The 25,467-nt window shown below is 32.2% G+C and overlaps 2 protein-coding genes across 7 annotated transcripts in view; both read left to right on the top strand.

Moving 5' to 3' along the window:
* Window positions 1-25,467, top strand: part of LOC144848774 (phosphatidylinositol-binding clathrin assembly protein-like) — a 39,841-nt gene that overhangs the window by 5,130 nt on the left and 9,244 nt on the right. For 2 of the 6 annotated variants that reach the window (XM_078705694.1, XM_078705692.1), the window contains exons 5-16: window positions 1,346-1,457; window positions 1,692-1,798; window positions 2,775-2,816; window positions 6,897-6,944; window positions 9,076-9,152; window positions 10,858-10,975; window positions 11,313-11,538; window positions 15,182-15,334; window positions 19,493-19,585; window positions 21,518-21,586; window positions 22,634-22,796; window positions 24,121-24,235. In XM_078705694.1, coding sequence (XP_078561820.1) covers window positions 1,346-1,457; window positions 1,692-1,798; window positions 2,775-2,816; window positions 6,897-6,944; window positions 9,076-9,152; window positions 10,858-10,975; window positions 11,313-11,538; window positions 15,182-15,334; window positions 19,493-19,585; window positions 21,518-21,586; window positions 22,634-22,796; window positions 24,121-24,235 — 1,323 coding nt within the window. Of the gene's footprint in view, window positions 1-1,345; window positions 1,458-1,691; window positions 1,799-2,774; window positions 2,817-5,097; window positions 5,128-6,896; window positions 6,945-9,075; window positions 9,153-10,857; window positions 10,976-11,312; window positions 11,539-15,181; window positions 15,335-19,492; window positions 19,586-21,517; window positions 21,587-22,633; window positions 22,797-24,120; window positions 24,237-25,467 lie in introns of all 6 variants that reach the window. The other 4 variants (XM_078705693.1, XM_078705695.1, XM_078705697.1 and 1 more) reach the window with 4 other exon arrangements.
* On the top strand, window positions 12,023-13,064 carry LOC144848290 (uncharacterized). The gene is made up of 3 exons (XM_078705005.1): window positions 12,023-12,274; window positions 12,524-12,665; window positions 12,758-13,064. The coding sequence occupies exons 1-3, from the start codon at window positions 12,023-12,025 to the stop codon at window positions 13,048-13,050; spliced, it is 687 nt and encodes a 228-aa protein (XP_078561131.1). The 3' UTR covers window positions 13,051-13,064.

Here is a 25,467-nt window from a genome sequence, read left to right as displayed (position 1 = left end):
TATAAAAATGTATTGTCCCCCAAAATCATGAAAAATTAAGATTTATAAAATCAGACTTTTAATAGCCCATGTTCCTGTTTTAATGAAGTTATTCACTTCCATAGCTAAATAATATTTCAATTAAAAATAATTTTAACCAAAAACCATTGTATGACAGACAATTTAAGTATTTTTTTCTTTTGACTAAGGTTTTATCAGAAATAAATTTGATCCAAATTTGTGTCAAAGTAAAATAATAATAATGTGATAATAACGTAAAAATGACCTGTTAAATGCAAAATGTATTAAGGTTAAGGTTTATTAAGGTTACACGTATGTATGATTAATGGAGATGTTAATATTAATGTTAAATTTTATTACTATGTTTAACCAACTTTTGCTATTTTTATAAATTGTCACGATTGTTGTAATTCAGTTTTTTTTAACTGCAAGAACAATTGAAATAAATAAACCTTGATTATTATTATGGTAGTAGCCAGTGTTTTGCTACTTATTTGAAGTCTGAAATAGAACTTGCGATTCCAAAGCCTTGCGAACTACATTAAAGTCGTATCCTAGCAACAGGATATTTATGCATTATCAGTACTAAAAGTGTCTAATGCTCGTTTATTCATAATAAGTAATTTATTAAGGTTACACAGAATGTTGTCGACATTTTGTTTGAATGCTGTATGTCGAAATAGACAAAACTGTATAGCGTTTTGATTATTTTACTACTTGTACTTTATTTATTGGAATCGTAAAAGTAAAACAGATTGAAATTTAATAGGCCTATAGCAAAGGGTAATTATTCATGGAAAGAAAAACAACAATCAATTTTGTGCCTAGCTTACCTGGATAACCCGAAAATTGCCCATGCCCTTCTCGAAGGAGAGCTATGATATGTATAGCGTTTTGATTATTTTACTACTTGTACTTTATTTATTGGAATCGTAAAAGTAAATAACAGATTAAAATTTAATAGGCCTATAGCAAAGGGTAATTATTCATGGAAAGAAAAACAACAATCTATTTTTGTGCCAAGCTTACCTGGATGAACCGAAAATTGCCCATGCCCTTCTCGAAGGAGAGCTATTATAAGAACATCCCTCTACAGTGCATTTTCATTGAAGCTTTGAACCCAGTACAGAGTGATCATTAGCGCTTTTACAGATTCATGTGTTCTACTATGATCATGCTAAATTATTACATTTGATATCTAAGTGGTTAGAATATGTCAGGGTTTTGCTCAAATGTTCGCTTTGAGTAATTCACAATCTTTGTGTATGAACATTAAAACATATAATGGTTTAATGCATCTAGATAACTTTTAACATTAACATTTATATCTTTTTTTTTGTTACAGGTAAATTCATCTCAACTGTCGAATGGCGTTATTACCGGTTGTTTCATGCTACTTTTTAAAGACTGTATTCGATTGTTTGCTTGTTATAACGATGGCATCATTAACCTTCTAGGTAAGACAACCCGAAAGACGAAAATAGCAGAATTTAAATCCTAAATGTCAGCGCATTTTGTCTGTAAAACCTAAGAACATAATTATTATTCCGGTGAAATAGGTCTATTAAACTTACCTGAATTGATAAAAGTAAACATTAGTCTGAAATTCAAGAAAGATACTCCTAAAACAGCCATTTAATAATTTAAACAAAACAAGTAGAATTATAACATATTTTTTATTTGTTTTGCAGAGAAATTTTTTGAAATGTGTAAAAAGGATTGTAAAGTTGCATTGGACCTCTATCAGAAATTTCTCATCAGAATGGACAAAGTTTCCGAATTTCTAAAAGTAGCAGAGGTAAATTTTTTTTTTTTTATTAATTTTTTTTTCTCCAGAAAAGAAAAACATAATAAAGAGTGCACTAAAGAGATTTAGATTTGTAAATGCTTTTGGTACAATTTGTGTTACAGTAAATGCTCACAAAGCTAGGCCCAGACCTTTGGAATAACCTTTCAATCATAATTCGTGACTCATCTTCAATTATAATTCTCAAAAAACTCTTGAAAACCCATCTTTTCCCGAAATAATTATGTTCACCAGATGATCGGTCATTGTAAAGCGCTTTGATCCTTGTAAAGGCGCTATATAAATTGAATGCACTTGAAAATATTTGGTAGTTTCTAAGTTGAAAATCAGAGTTGGATAGCCGAGTGGTTAGGACACTTGACTGTCATACAGATAGACCCAGGTTCAATTCCCGACAACTCCCAGTCCACTCAGCTGTAAATGAGTACCTGGTTGAAAACTAGGGAGAAAAAAGGCGGCGTGGAAAGGAACACATAATGCTGAGGTTTATAACAGCTCATTCCCCTACGTTCAGCATGAATACGGGACTCACCTTTACCTTTAAGTTGAAAATGGAACATTCTCTAGTTGACCTCACCTTAAAGATGTATTCTGAAAAAAATAATTTTTGAAAATGTTTTTGTTGAATATGCCGTTAATGTCACATAATAGTTATCCATTTTGACCAAAAATTGGATCACCAAAAATATTATTTGCCTTCAAAAACTATAATTAATAAAAAAATATTGAAATTGGCTACCAGCCAATAGGTTTTTGGTTTATTTTGTCATTTTATAAGTGAAAACATAATTGTTTTCGTTTTTTTTTTCCGGAATTGATTCATTTCGTTAAAACTACAAAATTGACTATTCAAAATCTGATTTTATTAATCTTTATTTTTCATGTTTTTGGGATGATAAATACATGTTTAGACAATGTTTAATACTTTTGGAATTTTTTTTTTTTTTTTTTTTTTTTTTTTTTGTAGCAAGTGGGAATAGATAAAGGAGAAATTCCAGACTTAGCAAAAGTAAGTACTTCTCACAATGTTTATACTTTCAAGTTTGTTTTAAGTGTTTTGTGCATTTCTGGTCTTCATTCTGTTAAACTGTCATTTAGTGTTTCTCATTTTTGGTTGTATTTTTCTTTTAACATTTTTCGTGCTAGAATTATCATTAATAAATTGTTTAAACATAATGTCGAACAAATTTAAATTAAACAAACTAACATTTAACAAAATATTCTGAAAGCTAGTAAAATTATAAATTAAACAATTGTGAGTGCTTTGTTTACATTCTGCTTTCCTTGTTATTACTCAAAAGTCTTAAATTGTGACCTTTGACACGTCCAGGGTCCAATTAAATAGCCTTCGGTTGTGTCAACCAATCATTTACCTTTATTTGTAACCACTTCAGTTCAGTAATTTGTATAATTAGATACAGACTGCAGTGATTATAGGAAAATCAATCGTCTTGCGTTCTTTCAGTTAAATTATAAGCCAGTGGAAGAATTTTATGTTTTTCACTATTATTTGCCATATTGCTTAGACTATTTTAGTATAACCTCTAAATAAGGACCATATTTTAGACTTGTGTTTTAAGAATATATATATTTTATAAAAGTAGTCCTTTTTTAAAAGGGAGTATTTTTTTTTTTGGACCATATTTAATGAGGGTGATCCATCCAGCAATTTCTGATCTCATTAGGGACCCAGAGGTTCACAAGACAAACATATACACAAGATGCTCTACATAAACAAAGTCTTATTATTGGGAGTGGAGTTGTAATTTTTTCCTTAGAAAAAATCCTGACATGTGACGTGAACCCAGGACCCTTGGAGTGATAGCCAAGCATCATAACCACCAAGCCACAACTCCACTATTATTTCTTGCATATTGGACTGTTTAACTATAACAATTAGTAAAATACAAACCCATAACGTACAAATGTCAAAACAAAAAACCTGATGTTGCAATATCATCACATACATTGATTGTCATGGCTAGATAGATTTAATATAATGATAATAAATTCACCCATATTAATTAATGGAATGATCTAATTTTGAATAGTAAACATTGACTAAATCTGTTTTTCTATATTCCAATCAAAGAGATTATCTATCTACAAGTTAATGTGTTGACATTTTGAATATTATGTTTTAAAATGCAAATGCAATGGGAGGCACTTTAGTACAACCTAATTACTGCGTGTTGTATTTTAATCATTAGTGCATGTTATGTGAAGTTGTTGAACTACTGATCGTGAGACCGAGGTTCGAATCCAACTCTCGCCGCATTGCTTGTATCCTTTAGGCAAGATACTTTACTTACGTTTGCCTCTCTCCACCCAGGTGTATAAATGGGTACCCGTTTAAGATCAAGATACAACTTTGCGCTGATTACTAACTGCATTATGGGAGTATGTTTCCATACGTGTTTGATCCACACAAAAATGACCGGGGGTAATAATGTTCAGCGTTTCACAACATTAGGCGCTATATAAATCCAGAATACTATTATTATGTGGTGAAAAAATAATGTTTCACTTGCAATCATAAACATGAACTTTAGTCATAGTAGAATATTGTACACCTACTGTTGTACAGTACATTGAGGGATCATGTCAAAATGATTATACTGCAGTTGCTGCAGTAACCACATTTTGTTTACTCTTGTTTTTAGCAAGATTATTTATATTATAGTTATACACACTGTTTATTGTAGTAACTGACGTTATAATCTTTTACATTACAACAAAGTACGATCAAATGTTATTGCAGTACACTCATTTTAGTTGCTGCAGTAACTGCAGTAGAATCATTTTGACATGGTTCTTTTCCCTGTCTACACTATCAAACTTTATGTGATATGATGATGTGATATGCCCATATATGGACACGATGATGTCATATCACTACCATATTTGCGCACATCAATACCATTTTTGGGCACATCACATTTTTTTTGTCGTTAAACTAGTTTGATAGTGTAGACAGAGCTTTAGGATGTAAAGATTACATTGTTTGCTGGAGCCGATGTTTAGCTTACACATCAAGATCTAGGAAACAATCACCTTATTACAATACTTTTTTAATTGTTAGATTTGGTTAATTAGGAATTTACATTAATCAAGTTTAAATATGTTTTTTTTTTTATTTATGTTTGAAATATTAGATAATTAAATTTTAGGACATACCTGTAGTAAAGAAGTTGTCAGTGTTTGTTATTGTACTTTTTAAATAGATTAATTTACAAATTAAGTCGTAACTAAACTATAATCTGTTATATTTTGTTTAAATTTTATTCCAGTTTAGGCAACTTCCCATCAGTTTTGAAAATGTGAGTTTCTGTATTCCTAGCTTGCAATGCTCAAGACTTGACTAATGCATTGGCTGCCTTTATTATTATTTATATGTGGTTACTACACGTACCAGGGAAGAGTAAATATTGTATTATTGTACTCTTCCCTGCTATAAACTCACTATAGAAATCTGGCCTGGAAAGACTTTTGAGCAAAAACAAGGGATAATTACTATATGGGCTATAAAACCTTTTTTTTATTCATTGAATACCAAAGTATTTGACAAAAAAAATCAAAGTTGTATATAATAATTTGTTTATAATTTGATTTCTAAGATGTATAGTTCTCGCATAAATTCTTTTTCATATTTCAGCTAGAAAAAAATATTTATTATTAGCAAAAACGTTTATTTAGCACAGAAATTAAAATCTGTTTTAATCTGTTTATTTTTCAATCTTATATTTCCAAATATCATTCACATTATTGCATATAATTGTTATTGATGGTCATGCCCTTATTTGGTCACCCATATGGTCAATTTAAGTACTTTTTGTAATTATTCCATACTGATTAGTGCCCTGGGGTTTTGATGATTTTTATATTTTGTTGTCGGTAGTTTGCAACAGGAATGCCCTTGTTTTTGAACAAAACTTTTCAAAGTTTTTGTATGGTTGTACCAGGTAGAAAGGCATCAAATTAATTTTTTTTTTCTTGTATAAATTCTCATTTTTTTATCCGTAGGTCAAATATTCTTTTCTATGAGAGAGTACAATTTTGTAAGAAATTTAAAATGTGTAAAAGGAATTTTTTCCTCCGTCTCTCTTCAAAGATAAATTATAATCTTAAGTTATTTAAATTTGTTAAATTGTTTTAATAGTAATTACTATCAGTATTTACAATTTTTGAGAGAGATAATTATTGCTGTAGCATTTATTCTTCAGGATCATCATGGCATGATTACCATTATCATCTTTATTTTCATATTTATTACAATCATCATCATCATATTGATTATAATCGTATTGATCATCATCATATTGATCATCATATTGATTACAAATCATCATATGATGATTGTAAGCAATATGATGATTTGTAATACAAATCATCATATTGCTTACATTCAATCATCATCATATTGATTATCATTATCATCTTGATTATCATTATATTGATTACAATCATCATATTGATTATAATCATATTGATCATCATCATATTGATTACCATCATATTGTTATTATCATCATATTCATCATCATATTCATCATCATCATATTCATCATCATCATATTCATCTTCGTCATATTCATCATCATCATATTGATCATCATCATATTGATCATCATCATATTCATCATCATCATATTGATCATCATCATCATATTGATCATCATCTTGAATCATTATCATCATATCGTTATTATCATATTTTAAATATTAAATCATCATTGATTATTGTCTTCATTAAATAATCATATTGGTTATTAACATATTGATGATCATCATGTTATTATCAGTTATATTGATTATCATCATTATGATTATCATCATGATCAATCCTATTATCAATTCCAATCAATACAACCAGCAGTTTTGATTTATCATTTTAGCATACATCAACAAATTTAGATTGACGTACAGTACACTACAATTAGTAGTAATATTTCTTTCGGAGAATCAGGTTAACTTCAAAAATCATTCATGCATACTAATTGATGCAATGTAATCAACAAATCAGTTCTATTTAATTAGCTTCTTTCCCTGTGACGTTTTCCATTGATAAAATTTGACCTTTTTCCAATAGGCTCTCAGCTTAGAAAGTGGTTTGCAATGGCTGACCGATCTTCTACAGGTAGAGAATAATATCTCATACAACTGTAAATGCACCATAGATAATTTATGTTAATAGTTACATGCAATATACTCAATATTTACGGCACAAATTATTAGTTTGATAAAGTTTTTTTTTGTTGCGTTATATCATCTTTCCGTTTTTTTAATACATGCAGTTTCTTTGCGTTGTTTTAGTTAAATTCATTTAAATATCTTTGGCTTTTGGATTGCTTCTCTATCTGGTACAACCAAAACAAAATTATAATTCAAATCTTCATATTAAATAACCTATTTTAACTGCTTACCATGGTAAAATACTACTAATATACCAATTAACATAACTTTTAAAACGGTTTCATAAACTATTTTTAACTAACCCTTTTATATAATTCTGTAATTATAATTATGTTTTAACTTTGTGTTTTACGATTTTTAACCTTTAACCTTTTGTCCTTACCCTCTTAAATATTAAAATATGATTTGGTCAAGTGGACATTTGAGGTGGACAATAGCTGAAAAATGACGGTCATTTCAAATGAAAAATACTTGGGCTGTGTATTTTTTTCATTGTCGTCGTCATTGTTGCCATGGCATTCATCATGTTTATAATAGTTCCATTGGTTTGTTTAAATCGGTCATCACCACAAAACATCATCTTTAATCAATAGGCATTAACTTGTTTTTAAAGAATTTCTGAATTATAATTTAGAATAGATTGAGTTTGCATGCACAAGATTGAGATTTTATCAAAATGTGATTGTGTGTTTATTGGGATATTTTGGAATTTGTTAATAACATTTCTTTAATTTTATATGTGCATTTTTCATTTTTGTGAGTGTAAATTGTCTGAAGATTAGTTTAAAGCTCTGTCTACACTATGTGATGTACCCAGATATGATAGTGATACGACATGATCATGTCCATATATGGGCATGTGACATCATTCTGTTGTCACCTAAAGTTTGATAGTGTAGGCAGAGCTTAAGGAATATTCATAGTAAAGATTCAGGATTGGGGTTTTTTGTTGGTTTTTTTAGGTGGGTGTGGAAAAAACATAAAGTAAGGGTGAATTTAAACCAGATTAATCTGTGTTTTTAATATTTTGTATTTTTTATTAATTTGTTTTTAGAAATCAATTAAGTCTTTATAAAATTACAAGGGCTCGTCAGGTGGACTCGTCAGATGGTTGTTTGTCACTAATTAGCAAATCAAATATCTGCCAATGACATCACTTATTCACCAACATATTAACCAATCACTTTTCTAACAATATTTACATGATGACATTTTTTAACATTCTTACTATAATTTAAAATATTAGTTAAGTTCTTTTAGTTAATATTTATATTATCTTGCATGTATATAGTTCTATACTTTAGCAAAGTTATATTACTAATTGCTATATAATAGATTGATAATTGATGATAAACCAACCATAACTTCACATAATATATTATAAGTTTATTTGTTAAAAGAAATCAATCCTTTACTACCGTTTGGCACACATGGCGTTTCATACTTAAATTCTTAACAAGCTAAAATTGAAACCTTGACTGGTGGAAAAATCATAAAAAGACAATAACTAGAGGCTATAGTCTACCTTTTAGCTGTTCATTGAGAACACTTGCGAAAAAATGCAATTCTAAGGCAGGACTGAATCCACGACTTTGAAATCACTAGCGTTTTAACTGTACCTCTAGACCGAGCTATGGTTGGATTCAAGCCCCACGAAAGCAGCGGGTACTGCGTCAACAAGATGATTATTGTAATAACAATAATATAAATAATAATAATAATAGTAGTAGTTAATTACAGTACAATAATCATCCTATTATAAAAAAAGCAAAACTTGTACACTATTATAATTTATTAAGCGTTTTGGATTGTTTGACGTCAATTCATTTTTACTCGGAATGCTAGAAAAATCTGTGTGTATTTATAAAATTGTTATACTTCATACAAGAGTAAAGCATTCATTACGATATATTTAAAAGAAAATCAACAAAAATGCTTCAATTGCATTTAAATGAAAAATATTCTAAACACATGATTATGCAGATTTTATAATTATATTCGTAAATAGCTTTTTATATCGCGCATAAAAATCTGTGTGTAATTAAAATATTGATTTTCATATTTTGTATTCTTAGGCTCCAAGCAGTCTTCTCGATGCGTTAAAACAACATGTTCAGTCTATGGAGTCTAGTAAAAAAACGCAATGGGTAAAGTAAGTAATGTTCTCTATTCTAAGCATACTCTGTAATTAATGATATAAATCAACCATTAGTTTTCAGTATTTGTTTTGACAGTATTAATTTAAATGAACAGTAAGCTTTGTAAAACGATATAAATTGGTATGTCATCATTAGCATCCACATGATGCGAATAGCAAACATACAGTAAATAAGGTTGTATGCTGGAGGCCAAGCCGATTATGGCATAGGCACAGTTTTGAGGCTGTTAATTGTCTTAAGCCCTGTCTACACTATCAAACTAGTTTGACAAAAAAAGTGTGATGTGCCCAAATATGGTGGTGATATTCTCAAATATGGTGGTGATATGAAAATACAACTTTTTTTTTTATTCAACTGGCCATATTCAATTCAATTCAAAATTCTTTAATCATCCCACATGGGGCAATTCAAATAAAAAGGTCTGGATTAAAATGATCTTACAAAATATACAAAATATCACAATACACAGTACAAAAGAAAAAAAAAAGAGTCAAGGTTCAAGAATTTAAGAGTCGAATAGCCACTGGCAAAAACGAATTCCTTTTCCGGTTTGTTCTACATGCCGGGCATCGAAAGCAACGCCCATCCATGAGGCATGAGCTCGAAATCACTGAACAAGGCATGGTTAATATTTTTTAGAATAGCTCTACTTTTTTCTAGAGTTTGCATGTCACAGAAAGAAGATAAGCTACGAAGTTGACAACCTATTAATTTAGAACTTAAGTTAACAATTCTTTGTAGTGAGTTTCTCTCTTTGACCCTAAGACTGAAAAACCAGCATATAAAAGAAAAAGTTAAAACGTTCTCAATAAAGGAATTATAAAAAACCCTAAGAATTACTTTATCGACATTAAAATGGTTCAGCTTCCTTAACAGATAAAGTCTCTGGTGTCCTTTCTTTACTATTATATGTACTACTTTTGTACTACTACAAATATGACACCATCATGTCCTTATATGGGCAAATCACATGTTTTTGTCACAATAAAGTTTGATAGTGTAGACAGAGCTTTATAAATTAAAATTGAATAAGGACTAAACATTAGGTTTGGATACAGTGTACAAATCTGGCTCTGCACTTAAACAGGGAAAGAATATGAGTACCTCCGTGTTCTTGATCATCTAAGATCCTGTCAATGTTACAGGATTTGTATTTTTGGAAGAGCGGGGTGGGGGATGTAGACCCTATTTGAATATAGTGTGAATAAAGCGTAAAGCACCTGTTAGAATAACTTATCCTAAGATAAAATGGCACCTTTGTCGGAATGCAAAACAGACCTCCCAGTCTCACAATAACCGTCAGAGTTTTCTCCTGTCTCTCATCCCAATAGTTCATAAGTTTACCGTTTAGGCTCCACTACGAGGTTAACTAAAGGTTTTTGATGATGACATCAATTATGGCTTAGCGTTTGGTATTAAGTATCCCAATATTTTATTGTTCCAAGTTGGGACCTGTGTAGTACCCTATTTGAATAGTTGCCCTTGTTTTGTTCTAATGATCTGTCTACACTATCAAACTTTATATGGCAGAAAAATGTGATGTGCCCATATATGGACATGATGATGTAATATCACTACCAGATTTGGGCATATCACTACCATATTTGGTCACGTCACACTTTTTTTGTCAAACTAGTTTGATAATGTAGCTTAAAGCTCCATCGCAATGAATCCGTCTATATTTTTGTTTTCTTGTAGGCCAGCCACTATTGCTACAGCAGTGAGTGCATTCACATCAAATCTAGCAAACATTGACCCTGAAGAAAAGAAGCAAGCGTTAGAAGAAGAAAAATTAAGACTTGCATCCATGAAGATGGTAAGAACATCACAAATGAGATGCGGTCATAAGCCCCATCCTGGACTTAAAATTCCAAGTTATGGTCATGGGTGTTAATTTACCAAGTTATTTTTCAAAAATGTTTTTCAGGGGACAATCTTTAAATCTTTAGCGCCTTGAGCACTTTTAGTGGATATGTGCGCTATATAAATTATTATTATTTATTATTAACATAATGGATGTTTGTATTCGTGAAATGGAGAGTATAATCAGAGTTAAATGATGGAATGGTCTATATGAACAAAAAATGAAAACAAAAATCATATAATTATTATTATGATATATTAATTAACATAATATTAACTATTATCCACAGCAAACCCATACATCTCCTCCAGTATCTGAGTTGAGTGCAGCACCAACAAGTAACAATCCGTTTACAAACACAGCGCCACCACAGGCTGTGACCTCTCCGTTTACAAACACATCAGCACCACAGGCTGTGACCTCTCCGTTTACAAATACATCAGCGCCACCACAGGCTGTGACCGCTCCAGTTACCGCACCTCCTAGTCAAGATTTATTTAGTGTTGCCACAACGAGTAAGTCTTTGAAATATATTAACATTTTCGGGTCCAGAAAAGTGAATGTGTGTAAATAAAAATGGCAGAAAGTTTAGAAGGCAATTCGTCTCAGTGAATAAGCATAGGCTGATCCAAGGTGAGGGAGGGGGCCCTCTAAATTTTGCTAATTGTAATGCAAAAGATAGGATACTAATTTCAGTTCAGCACCTAAAATTTGCCATTTTTAGGCCCTGGGGTGGATTGCTATAAAACAGTCTTAACTGATGGTCTTAACTCCCCGATTAAAGCCGGCTTTATCAGATAGACGGTCTTATTAAAGCCAACCCTGTTAGACCATTGCTATAAAACGGTCTTACCCAAGACCGCGACGAGTATAGATGCACAAACAACCAACTCATATTATAAAAAAAACTGAGGGCGCACTTTACGCGTATAATACCAAATAAGGTTATGTTCGTCACACTCGCTCAAATCACAATTCAGTTTGTATGTACGTGTAAAAATGAACGTGAATAAAAGAAGGCCGGCCTTTTCAGAAAGTGAAAAGATAGCATTAGTCGAGCTATTTAATGAATCGAAATCAATACTGCTCTCACAATTAAATGCGAATGTTACTGTTGAAATTAAAAGAAAGCAATGGGACATAATTTGTAACAGCATAAATGCAATTAATCCCGGAGTTCAACGAACGCGAGCAGAAATTAAAAAAAAATGGAAGAACTTAGTGGCGGAAGCCAAAAAGGATATCAATAAGGTAAAAACAAATCTTACTCATATATTTCCTTTTAATAATATGTTTAATTAATACAATAATAAACAATAAACGCAGAAAATAAAGGCTAGGTAGACTAGGCCTAGTATACCGGTAGCTGTGGTCACAAAGGTCTACCTATATTATAGTATTAGGCATAAGTATAGGCTAATATTAAAGTATCTATAAGTCTAGAAAATGACATAATTAAGTCATATATGATAAAGTGAAGTATTTAATTTAATTTTGTAGGTTAAACATCCAGGGACCGGCGGTGGTCCACCTCATACAATGAGCAAAATCAGTGAAACTATTTGTGACATCTATGGAGGACTAAATAGTGCGATGTTTGTTGGTGTTTCGACAGGGTGTGAAACATATATAGAAACTGGTAGTAAGTTAAATCCCATTGTTATGATTAATTAAATTGAATTAGGCCTATATTGTTATAAAAATAGGAAGTAAATGTTAAAATTTTATTTTCAGGTAATGATGATGGTAAAGATGACTCAAATGATATCATTCAATTACAACCAACCACAACGACCCAGCAATTAAATGATCCGAATGAATGCGGTAACGCATCGTCAAAAAGGAAAAGAAATTTACAGGATGAATATATGGACTGGGGCGTCAAGCTGGCTAAGTCAACAATTCAAAAAAACAAAACTGAAGAAATCAAATTGAACGAGGAAATAAATAAATTAAAACTAGAGCAACAGAAATTAAATTTAGAAATTGCCATTTTAATGACGCAAGTTCATGTGATTGAACAATAATTTAATATTAATAATTTATACTGTATAATCAAATCAACCTTTTGTAAATACAATAGTAATTTAATTAATTAAAATTAAAACCTAAATAATCAAACAGCACAGTATTTAAATCAATTGATTCATTGTGAGAATACGGTTTAAATAAAATGTTTTTACATGTTAATATGAACTTTATGCATTGTCTTGTAATTCATGAGCAATCATATCCCTAACAATTCTTCCATTTGGTGCTACCGGTCCGTTGTACACCTCATCATTAACCATTATTTGCTGATCGTCTACCTCTTCGTCATCTATATCTGGGAGTTTTAGATCTCTAGCTATGTTATGTAACACCATCGTAGCAGCTATAACAGCACATATTCTCTGGGGGGACATTCGGTTTTCCTCATGCATGGACCTGAACCTTCGTTTCCATACCCCTATTGTCCGTTCAACTATACTTCTTGTCACCGCATGTATTCGATTGTACCTCTGTTGATGTGGATGGACAGGGTTAAAATATGGCGTTAATAAAAACGGCCGTAATGGATAACCCTTGTCACCAATTAAGTATCCGTCTACTTCTCCTCTCTCAAATATTGTGCACAATTCTGAATTCCGAAAAATACGTGAATCATGCGTCGCACCAGGCCATCTAATAACAGCATTTGTGAATTTCATTTCATGATTACAGACTACTTGTACGTTCAAACTATGGTATCCCTTCCTGTTGACGTACATAAATTCATTATCTTTTGGGGCCTGCATCCGAATGTGCGTACCATCGACAGCTCCAACAACATTTGGAAATCCAGCTTTTTCATGGAATCCAATTTTAGCACGCATAATGTTGTGGTTGTTGTTATGAAAGGTAACATATTGCCTTAGTTTGGCCTCAAATGCCAGCGAAACCTTTCTAATTATTCTACAAGCTGTCGATTCATGAATTCCTTTAAAAAAGGGGAAAAAGTTTTGTAAGACTATGTCTATTAAATTGTCATTTAAAATAATTATATAGGCCTATATATATATAAAATACAGTAACGATTACATTTTTATTACAATAAAACAAATATTTAATAGATTATGTGATAAAAAAGGACTACCTGCTATGTCACCAGATACATTATGCATCACCCCTGTAGCATAGAAACGGAGAGCTGTGCACACTTGTAGAACTGGCGGAACCGAATGATTTTTATTTGATTGCCTTAAATCATTTATAATTAAATCTGTTAACATTAAAATTTCAGCGCGAGGAAATCTATATTTTCTATACAGTTCATCGTCGTTATATGCATCCAAAGGATGTGATCTATCACGGAAAATTCGTTCAATTCGTGGTCTTTCACGATCAATAATACCAAGGCCTATTATCGGCAACGCCATGTTGACAACAAAAAGAGAGGTTTAAGACTGTTTTAAGACTCCTTCGAGTAGGCTTTAATTTTAAAGACCGTTTACAGGTTAGACCGCGGTATAGCAATGGTCTATAATATAAGACTACTTGCTACGTCACGAATTATAGCTGGCTAAGCGCTAAGACCGGTTATAGACCGCTTATAGCAATCCGCCCCTGGAGTCTCCCTTTTCCCCTATTTCATAATCTTGGATCTGCCACTGGATAATATACTTATAAAATCGGTAATCAGCTCCAAAATGAGATGGTTGGCCGGGAAATGGTTGTTTTTTTGCCTTCAATTGTCAATGATTAAACAAAGACAACAAGATGGGCGTGTACCATGTTTATTCAGTACCAGCAGTGTATTATTCTATTCTAAGAAACTACAATGTGATTTTGGCTTTTGGACAAAAAATCCCTTTCTTTTATTATTGACTAGGTGTAAACAATTTCTTTTCCATATTCTTTTCCAAAACTTAAGGAGACAGAAGGAAATAAAATATGGTTACATTTCAATTTCATGCTCCAACCATTCTCATAGTGACATTTAGTGGTGAACATGCTTGCTTACCAGAATCTTGGGTTCAAATCCTGGCACAGGTCCAGTACCAAAATAATCTCAATCTTTAGTGCTACAGTTTTATATTACTTGCCAATCTTCATTATTAAGTCAAATCTCATGTGCTCTTTCAAATGCTTTACATACGTCATGAAAATCATCCATAAAATCAGCCATTCATGTTTTAGATTCATCACAACCACAGCCGACGAGTAAACCGTCAGAAGATCTCATGGGCTTAACACCGAATCCAATGGCTGTCGTCCAGGCTACATTGCAGGCGCAGTCACAAATGATGCACCCTGGCATGCCGAGCGGCTCGCCTTGGAGCTCACCGAACGGTAAGACCAATCGGATCAGCACCAATCACATGACACTTGCATGATAATGCTTCGCTTTACATACACTCGCATTTATTCTTAAGCTCTGTCTACTAAACTATTAAACTTGTTTGACAAAAATGTGCCCGAATATGGTAGGTTTATGCCCAAATTTAGTAGTGATATGACATCATCATGTTCATATATGGGCGCATTTTTTTGTCACATAAAGTTTGATAATGTAGACAGGCTTTAATCATTTACTTTGCTCTAATAATATTATTACAGAAAATTAGACGGGCTTGTGCCAAGCGCATTACACTAAACTGTACGTTAATAAATCCATTTCCAATACTCATCAACCATAAATATTCATATATTAACAGGATATATTAACAGATTTTAAAAAAGTTTCTATATATTCCTGAAGAATTTTATCAAAATTAATTCTGTGAGTAACGAAAACTAACCTAATGAGTATAGTTCCAATTTCCGGTACTTTCACGCATCGAAGGTTTAATGACTGGTTTTTTGTGCCTAAATGCCTGTGTGCGTATAAAACAAAACTATAGTTTGTGTGCAGAATGTCCTTGTTTTTTTTGGTGGATGAAATACTAGATTGAACCAGCTTGAACCAACCTAAACTAGATTGAACCAGCTTAAGCCAACCTAAACTAGATTGAACCAGCTTAAGCCAACCTAAACTAGATTGAACCAGCTTGAGCCAACCTAAACTAGATTGAACCAGCTTAAGCCAACCTAAACTAGATTGAACCATTTCAAGCCAACCTAAACTAGATTGAACCAGCTTAAGCCAACCTAAACTAGATTGAACCAGTTAAACCAACCTAAACTAGATTGAACCAAATATTGTCAGTTGTCAAAAATATTGCTAACTGGATGAAAGGAGTTGATAATTAGCAAATCAATTGTGATTGGCTACTGATTATATAACGTTTATGCAACTCCTCATTATTGTGTTTTACTATTACTGTATATTTTATTTTTGTTATTTTATTGTTACTGCAATGTATGAATACTATTTCATTTAAAAAAAAAAAAAGTTTTTCATAGCTATACATTGTTATTAGTAATGTTTTCTTTCTTTTTCTCGTTCTGTTTATTCGGACACTTGGTTTGCTTTACACTTCTTTGTCTTTACATGCTTCGCTTGTTTTGATTCTGTGGATAGTCGGTCGTGCTTTGAAAGTACCACGCCCTCGTTCGCCATTCGATGACAACGTGAGAAATAGCGCATCTGCTCCTGCCAGCATCGTTGATAGCTTTCTTGGTGGTGATAATACACAAAGTATAGCATACCTGTTTTTAATATTAAGTTGCTCTTTCTTTTGTATTTTCAATCTTTCAATGTTTTGCACATTAAACGTATTTAAAGCACTACAGATTTTTTTTTTTTACTTCATTGAATTAAATTTCCATTTGTTAATGTTGTGATCAAAATTATAAGAAATGCATTTATTTTGTTTCCTACATTGTCAGCATAAAGTGTTTTGCTATATAAGGCATATATATATATATAATTATGTTTACCAAATTTCACGGTATATAGGTACTAATCTTGACCTAGATCCTTAATGGTCTGATGGTATGATTCCACACCTGTTATTTGAGATATTAGGTTCGTGTCCCACCTGAAAAATAACTTGCATTTTTTCATTAGTAATCTCATAATGTAAATATGTATGATTATTTTTATAACTAAAAATAATTTAATTGTTAAAAGATGAAGCTAAATAGCCCTGTTAGATATGAGGCTTCTATTCTCTAGGCTTGGCACCAACCAACCCGTTTACGAACACAGCAAAACCCAGCATAGGATCGCCGTCACGTGGCTATGAACGCCACAGTTGGACTCCAAGCATCCTAGAACCGGAGGGTGGCTTAGAATCTGGCGGTAATGCCGTCGCTGATCTGGAAGCTTTCTTCAGTTCACCCTCTGTGTCCCCTAGCGGAACACCTACTCGCCAAACAAGATCTGGTACTTTTTTGACATATCTGTCATGACCCATTCCTCCTGTTGTTGTGGCTCCTCCCTCTTGTGTTTGGATGTTTGTTATGACTCCTCCCTCTTGTGTTTGGATGTTTGTCATGACTACTCCCTCTTGTGTTTGGATGCTTGTCATGACTACTCCCTCTTGTGTTTGGATGCTTGTCATAACTCCTCCCTCATGTGTTTGGATGTTTCTCATGACTACTCCCTCTTGTGTTTGGATGTTTGTTATGACTCCTCCCTCTTGTGTTTGGATGTTTGTCATGACTCCTCCCTCTTGTGTTTGGATGTTTGTCATGACTACTCCCTCTTGTGTTTGGATGTTTGTTATGAATCCTCCCTCTTGTGTTTGGATGTTTGTCATGACTTCTCCCTCTTGTGTTTGGATGATGTATGCATTTAGAATGTACTGTGTCTGGAAATTATTAACCACTACCATTTTCCATGGGTTTTTTTTTCAAATGTCTAAATTCTTGATATATCATTTATTTTTTTCTCATTGTTTTGAATTTTCTCCACTGTATTTTATTTCAAGTGGATGTACTGTAGTTATAAAATGAGTCGGACAGCAGTCAAAATCATCAACAAAATGATTGAAAGAGAATATATTAATTAATAAATGGCACAGAGGTTGTAGCTTAAATAAAATTTAAATATATTTTTTTGGAAGCATTTTTTGAGATGTGTTCCTTATCTTCAATATTCTGTACACAAAATGTCATGCAAATATTTGTTGATTTCTATGCACAACTTTATGGAGAACGCCAATGGAAATTATTGAGTTCTGCTAGGCCCAATTTTAACTCGTCAACCACCCAAGCTGGATAGCTGAAAAAGCCTAATTTCATCAATACCTACTGGATATCTGAACGCACTTAATTTTTTCAAACCTAGCTTTAACTTGTTGACACCCCACCCCTACAATTCTCTACCTGCCTGGGACACACAGATCATGTGTTTTTGTTGTTGTTTTTTTTAAACCTTATTTAATAAGGGTGACCCATCCAGTCCATATTGTCTATTAGAAACACAATCATGCAAGGGGATCTAAAAAAACACAGACTCTATTTAAAGATGTATTGTCCCTTGAAACACAAAAAAATGAAGGTCAAAATATTCTAAATTTAAATTGGCCATATCAAAGTAATATTAAAGTTATTCACTTTAAGTCGAAAATTCGAGCCAAAAACAACAATTTTACGTAATTAACAGGTAAATTAGTTTGATTACATTTCGTCTGGAAAATCGTTTGCGAGCGAAAGTAAACAAAGATTTTAAACCATGAGTACGCATTATGCATATGCTAATTAGGATTGTTTACAACTCGTCACGGTTGAGAAGGTATTTTCACACAGATCGTGAAGAAGTTTTATGATTATGCATACAGAGTAGCCAAACAAGCGCGTTTCATTATGGGATATGTTTTGATCGAAAACTTTGACTGGAAGTCAGAGTTATTTTTGTAACAAAAAAATGTCTGTATTTCAGTTAAATGATTTTTTTTTCGACAAATTTTTGGTGATAGTTAATAACTATTATGATACTTCAAAATGACCCAACTTTTTTCGAAATCTGTTATTTTTTATTTTTTTGGAATTAGTCAAAGGGACAATACATCTTTAAAAAAAATTTAGATATGAATATGTAGCATGGTGGTAATTGTCTATCAACTGTTCAAACGCATGATAAGACTGTTGTATTTATTTACCATATTTTCTCTACAATTTCAGTTATTTATGTAAATATGTGTTTGTATAAATAGATCTAATTTTAATCGAATTTTTAATTATATTATTTTTTGTAATGAAATACTGTATGTTTTTTATCCCGTACACACTGTATAATCATGAAAATATACATTATTATATTTTATTTATTAGATTACTATTATATATTTAAATAATGATTTAATGCCTCTAAAGCTCTGTCTATACTATCAAACTGGTTTGACAAAAAAAGTGTGATGTGCCCAAATATGGTAGTGATATGCTCAAATATGGTAGTGATATGACATCATCATGTCCATATATAGGCACATCATATTTTTTGTCACATAGTTTGATAGTGTAGGCACAGCTTAATGCTAATTAACAAATGTGCTAATTTTACACAGGCTGCTATACAATATTTAATAAGAAGAAATATTACTTTGTCATTATAATTTTCAGGCATGCTGCCACCAACTAACTCTCCTTCACCTTCAACCAATAGCCTCATCGATCCAGGCTTAACAGCTTATAGTGCTAGGCCAATTCAAACAGGTAATAAAGGTTGCACACTGCAAATAACTATTATAAGTCTAGCTTTTTTAACAATTTATCACTTTGTGTATTTAAACTAACATAACAATTTGTTACTAATCATTACTAATAATGTTTTATAAAGCCTGGTTTCCTTAAATTCAGTATGCTGCTGCTAAAGTTTTCCAATTGGTTGAATTTATAGACAAAGTTTGCAAAACAGTATCATGATTTGTCAAGGGGGAAATTGAGTTTTTTTAATCCACAAAATGGTCTTATTTTTCTCATCCCACCCCATTCATCTCATCCCCAGAGATGTTTAATATATTTAATGAGGGTGATCCATCTAGCAATGGCTGATCATTATACAATTCCATATAAATGCGCGCATAAGTTAAAATTTGTGTAACGAACAAACTTCAAAATGTTAAAGATACAACATATTTCGTCTATCACCAACATCAGGATTTTAAAAATTACAATTTAAATTGATGTTGACAAATTAACGGCAAATTTAGTCCTGCCAATGCCATGTGCTAATGAACTTATTGATTTTAAGTAAAACAGGCTTAAGTTTGTATTTAAACTCAAATATTTCATATCAAATTTAATAACAATAATACAGGTAGGTATTTGAGTTATCAAATCATTGCTTAGTTTAGAATTTCGTAATAGTTTGTAACAAATAATAGAAGAAACACAAAATACATGAATCGACCATAATACGCATTTGCCTGATGGGAAGGAACGGGAATGCGTTTATATATTTTGGCAGGTATTGTTATCCCCTGGATTTATATTCTGGTACCTTGGAATTTCCCCTGGGATGACAGCGTGCGTGACACCCTGGTACCTTGGAATTTCCCCAGGAATGACAGTGTGCGTGACACCTTGGTACCCTGGAATTTCCCCTGGGATGACAGTGTGTGTGACACCCTGGTACCTTGGAATTTCCCCTGGGATGACAGTGTGTGTGACACCCTGGTACCTTGGAATTTCCCCTGGAATGACAGTGTGTGTGACACCCTGGTACCTTGGAATTTCCCCTGGGATGACAGTGTGCGTGACCCCTGGTACATTGGAATTTCTCCTGGGGTGACAGTGTTCGTGATACCCTGGTACCTTGGAATTTCCCCTGGGATGACAGTGTGACAGATCACGAACATTGTCACCTTGGAATTTCCCCTGGGATGACAGTGTGCGTGACCCCTGGTACCTTGGAATTTACCCTGGAATGACAGTGTGCGTGACCCCCTGGTACCTTGGAATTTCCCCAGGAATGACAGTGTGCGTGACACCTTGGTACCCTGGAATTTCCCCTGGGATGACAGTGTGACAGATCACGAACATTGTCACCTTGGAATTTCCCCTGGGATGACAGTGTGCGTGACCCCTGGTACCTTGGAATTTCCCCAGGAATGACAGTGTGTGTGACACCTTGGTACCCTGGAATTTCCCCTGGAATGACAGTGTGTGTGACCCCTGGTACCTTGGAATTTCCCCTGGGATGACAGTGTGCATGACCCCCCTGGTACCTTTGAATTTCCCCTGGGATGACGACAGTGTGCACGGCACCCTGGTATCCCCCTGGAATCACCCCTGGCATCTTGTGTTTTTACTATTTTTGGTATAATATAGAATGCTTAGGAACCTGTAGAACCAAACCCTCTTGTCAATAACCTGTATATATTAACATAATATGTACATAATAATTCCAAGAGAAAACATTTCTAAACGTCAACTTACAATTAGTTGTAATGAAATAATTACTGAAGTAAACGCTCAAAATTACTGCAGTAATCATTTCATTATAATTGATAAGAAATTAACCCACAAACCAGCATGATTGTCCAACATTTTTCAGATGACCTTTGACCCCAAGTAAGTGCTGTATGCTTGTTATTGTTTTGTATCACTGTGCATTTTTTCCTTCATTTTGCCATTCATTGTTAGGGGTCATGCAAACTCAAGTAGGGGCTAACTTTGATCAAGCCTTTGGTACGGCATCTACCAAAACGTCAGGTAGGTTCATGCAATGGGTATTAATACCCAAAGAAGGGGTGCAATCTAGAAGTAGTGGTACAGTCTAGAATTAGGATACTAACTTGAAGAACGGATATAGCAAAGGGGAAAAGGTCATTCCGAAATTCTAGAAACAGATCAAAAGCCCTGCCCTTTTGTTTGATAAGAGTTCATATTATTAATACAAATTTTTCATTCACTAACATTTTAGTTTTTTAATTCAAGTTCAACTTTAAAATGAGATTTTTGTTTTTAAGCAAATTTCAAAGAACGGGTCATTCTAAACAAAAAATTAAAACTTTAACTAATGATGTTACTGTATTGCCAAATAAATGCATTTTACTTTAAAGGCCAAAACGCGAGTAGCGAAAGCTTACTTATTTTGGTCTTTTTTGTCACATTTTATTGTTTATGTTATTTTATGAGAGTGACAAATAAAGTATTTACGCAATTATATCGTTTCTTACATTGAATCCAATACACATTTCAATTTTTATCTTATATTTTGATGAATTTTAACAATTTTTAATAACATTTTTAGTTCATGTAGTGTTGATTGTGTTCAGAATGTTCTATTACCAATGTTAAGTGTTCATGTGTTATTAATTTGCCAGGCATGCAAAATCAATTTACATTAAATATAGAGATTATTTACATCTAATTTACTGCATTATTTGCTGCCCTCTCTTGTTTGATTTACCCAAGGTAAGCCTGTGTGAGGGCAGTATAATTGTCAAAACCTTCTAACCATTTCAAGATCTTGTCGCGTGTTTAATTTCCCAGGCATGCAAAATCAATTTACGTTGTGTATTAGAGATAATAGTATATGATTATCTTTAATCCTCCTTGTCTCAATCTAATGTACTATGTATGTGCTGCCCTCTCTTGTTGTTATTGTTTCCAAGATAAACCTGTTTGCTTAAAGTGTAATATATGAATATTATTACTATTATTACAAGCACTTTGTTTTAATAAGTAGAATGCTGTCTGAAAACTAATATAATAATTAACAGAATAAAAAATGATTTCAAAATTGATAAATTTCAGGCGGAGCTGAATTACTCGGAGAGGTTATGCAGCCGATGAACAAGAGAATAGAACCAACACCCCCCGCAGAAAATCTTGTTTCAAATGGAACAAGCAAGGATATTGATAGCACATTGGCACATCTAGCCACTAATCTAAATATGAAAGGAGGAACACCGAAAAAGTAATTATATATGACCTTTGACTCTTAATTTCAAATTCAGATATTTACACCTCTTAGAAATGTGTATACTCTACACTTATTTTTGTTTTATTTCAACAATATTTTACGAGGATGGTCCATCCAGCCGAAGCTGATCATTAGGGACCCTCACAAAAATGCAATATGATAAGACATAAACATATAACAATTCTCACTGATTGTAAACAATTAAATTAAAATAAATAGAATTTATAAAGATAAACAAAATCAAATAATGCACAACAAATTTGAATTTTAAAAAATGTAAAATTAGTAATAAAATAAAATAAACATGTATTGTATGTATGTATGTATTCCCCATCCTCTCCCACACCACCTCCTCATCCTATCCAAGTAATGTGTCTACAAGGACTTATGCTATATTTCTTTCTTACTATCCAATGTTAGTTTCATTATGACGCACGACTTATTTCACGGAAAACATAAACAATTACTAATAATGAATATTTTAGCGGTAATCGTTTCTCAACGTTGATAAGAAATTGACAACTGAGATTGACGATTAACTTTTGTACATACGGATTTAAATATGATTGGTTATTTGGTTGCTGGACAAAATTGTAGACAGTTGATTGGTTGGCTTAATAATAGACAGTTGATTCGCTGGTAGATTGAAACAAGTAAAAGATAGTTGATTGAAAGATTGACAAAATTTAAATAGACAATTGATTGGTTGACTAAGGTGTAAAGAGCCAAATAGAGGACAAAACTTAAAAGAGAGTTTATTGGCTAGTTGATCAAAAAAGTTATACTTCATTGAAAGATAGACTCATGGTTGACAAAATTAATGATTCATTAATGGTTCATTGTGATCGTTTCTATCTTTGTTCATGAAACATCTAGTATAACTATAAGAAAAAATATGTGGAAAATAAATTTTAGAAAAATAAATATATAAAACAATAAAACATCATGTTCTAATTTATTGATATATATCATGAGATATATTGTACCCCATAAAAAAATAATTTTTTAACATTTTTGTATAGAATAGAATATGTAGAATATGCCATTTCAATGTCACATAATAGTCGGATCGAAACAACATTTATTTACCAGAAAAAAAATGTAATTTAATGCAAAAAATAGTCAAATTGTCTGAATTTTTTGGTTGAATTTAACTATTTATTTTGTTATTTTACAAGTGAAAACATTTTTTCAGTTCTTTTTCCCAATGGAAGTGATTAACCTTATTAAAACTACAAAATAACCTATTCAAAGTCTGAGTTTATTCTTCATTTTTCATGTTTTTGGGGGACAATAAATGTTTACTGATAATTTTCAGAGCCGATCACCAATGGACCAAAAACCCTTCCAAGAATATGAAGACAGGTGGCGCTAATTGGGCCCCACAACAGACGACGTCAACAACGACATGGCCACAAGGACAACAATATATGGTAAGATATAAATATAAGATCATTTCATATTTCAATACCCGATTCACTTTAAGAATCTAGTAAAATGTCAACATCCTCTAAAGCTCTGTCTACACTATAAAACTACTTTGACAAAAAAAGTGTGCTCAAATATGGTAGTGATATGACATCATCGTGTCCATATATATATATTTTTTTGTCACATCAATTTTGATAGTGTGGACAGGACTTAAGTTCTGAGTCAAGAAACAGAACCCTCAATGTAAACTCCAATTTATATATTTTTATGTAATTTTATGGTATAAATTTACAGAAATTTGTAACTTTTAAACTTGTATAAATATTTATCTAACAAAAAGTAATCAGAAATTAAGTAATTGAATAAACTAAACTTAATATCAGGCCAAACTTAGTCAGATACAGAAGAGGTGTGTTAAATCAGTAGTTTTTATAACGATAATAAATACTTTATTTTAACAGGGAAATGCTTGTATCACCACAAGTTTTTCTTGTACAAGGCCCTGTTAAACTTAATACATTACTAATTTTAAAATAACTTAAGAGAGAATAAAATAAACAGAAAACCTTAATTACATTTATGCTAGGAGTACAAAATAAAATTACACCAATAATCTTTTAAAATTATTGAAAAATAATGATTTGGTTTTAAATTAGTTTTATTTTAAATGTATACAAATGTATCTGCTATTTTCACTCATAAGTCAGAATTTTCTGATCTTCTTTATCTATGCAAGAGTGAGATTTAATAAAAGAAATAATAATATACTAAAATATTAGAATTGAACCTCAGTTTTACAAATCTATCAACTATGATTGTTTTCAAAGGTAATTGAATTCTACTGTAGAATCATATATTCGGTTATACAGATAGATTTTAATTATTAACATGTTCGATTATCTAGCACGCCAGATTCAGTACTTGATAGAGAACGTACAACTAGCAACAATGAATATTTTAGTACTACTGTTAAGCGTTTTACAGCATTTATGAAAGTAAATGTTCTAAGATTGACGATTTATGTTTTGTATCTGTACCTACTGTATTGAATTGTTATTGGTTGGTTGGTTGTCCGACAAAATCCTAAACAGTTCATTGGTTGACAAAATTACAGACAAGTGATTGGCTGATTTGATTGAATGAAGTTATAGTTTGATAGTCACAGTTTATAGACTGCTGATTGGTTGACAAAAGTATGAAGAGCGAATTGTGTAACAAAGTTATTAAGACAGTT

This window comes from Antedon bifida, chromosome 7 (assembly GCF_963402885.1).
Source record: "Antedon bifida chromosome 7, ecAntBifi1.1, whole genome shotgun sequence".
Taxonomy (NCBI): Eukaryota; Metazoa; Echinodermata; class Crinoidea; order Comatulida; family Antedonidae; genus Antedon; species Antedon bifida.
Note: the sequence above shows the minus strand (reverse complement) of the source record. Positions and strands in the feature narration are given on the sequence as shown.

Coding starts and splice junctions, on each gene's coding strand:
- LOC144848290 (XM_078705005.1), top strand. CDS start 12,023: ATGAACGTGAATAAAAGAAGGCCGGCCTTTTCAGAAAGTGAAAAGATA. Junction 12,275..12,523: donor CCAAAAAGGATATCAATAAG/GTAAAAACAAAT, acceptor TTAATTTTGTAG/GTTAAACATCCAGGGACCGG. Junction 12,666..12,757: donor AACATATATAGAAACTGGTA/GTAAGTTAAATC, acceptor TTTTATTTTCAG/GTAATGATGATGGTAAAGAT.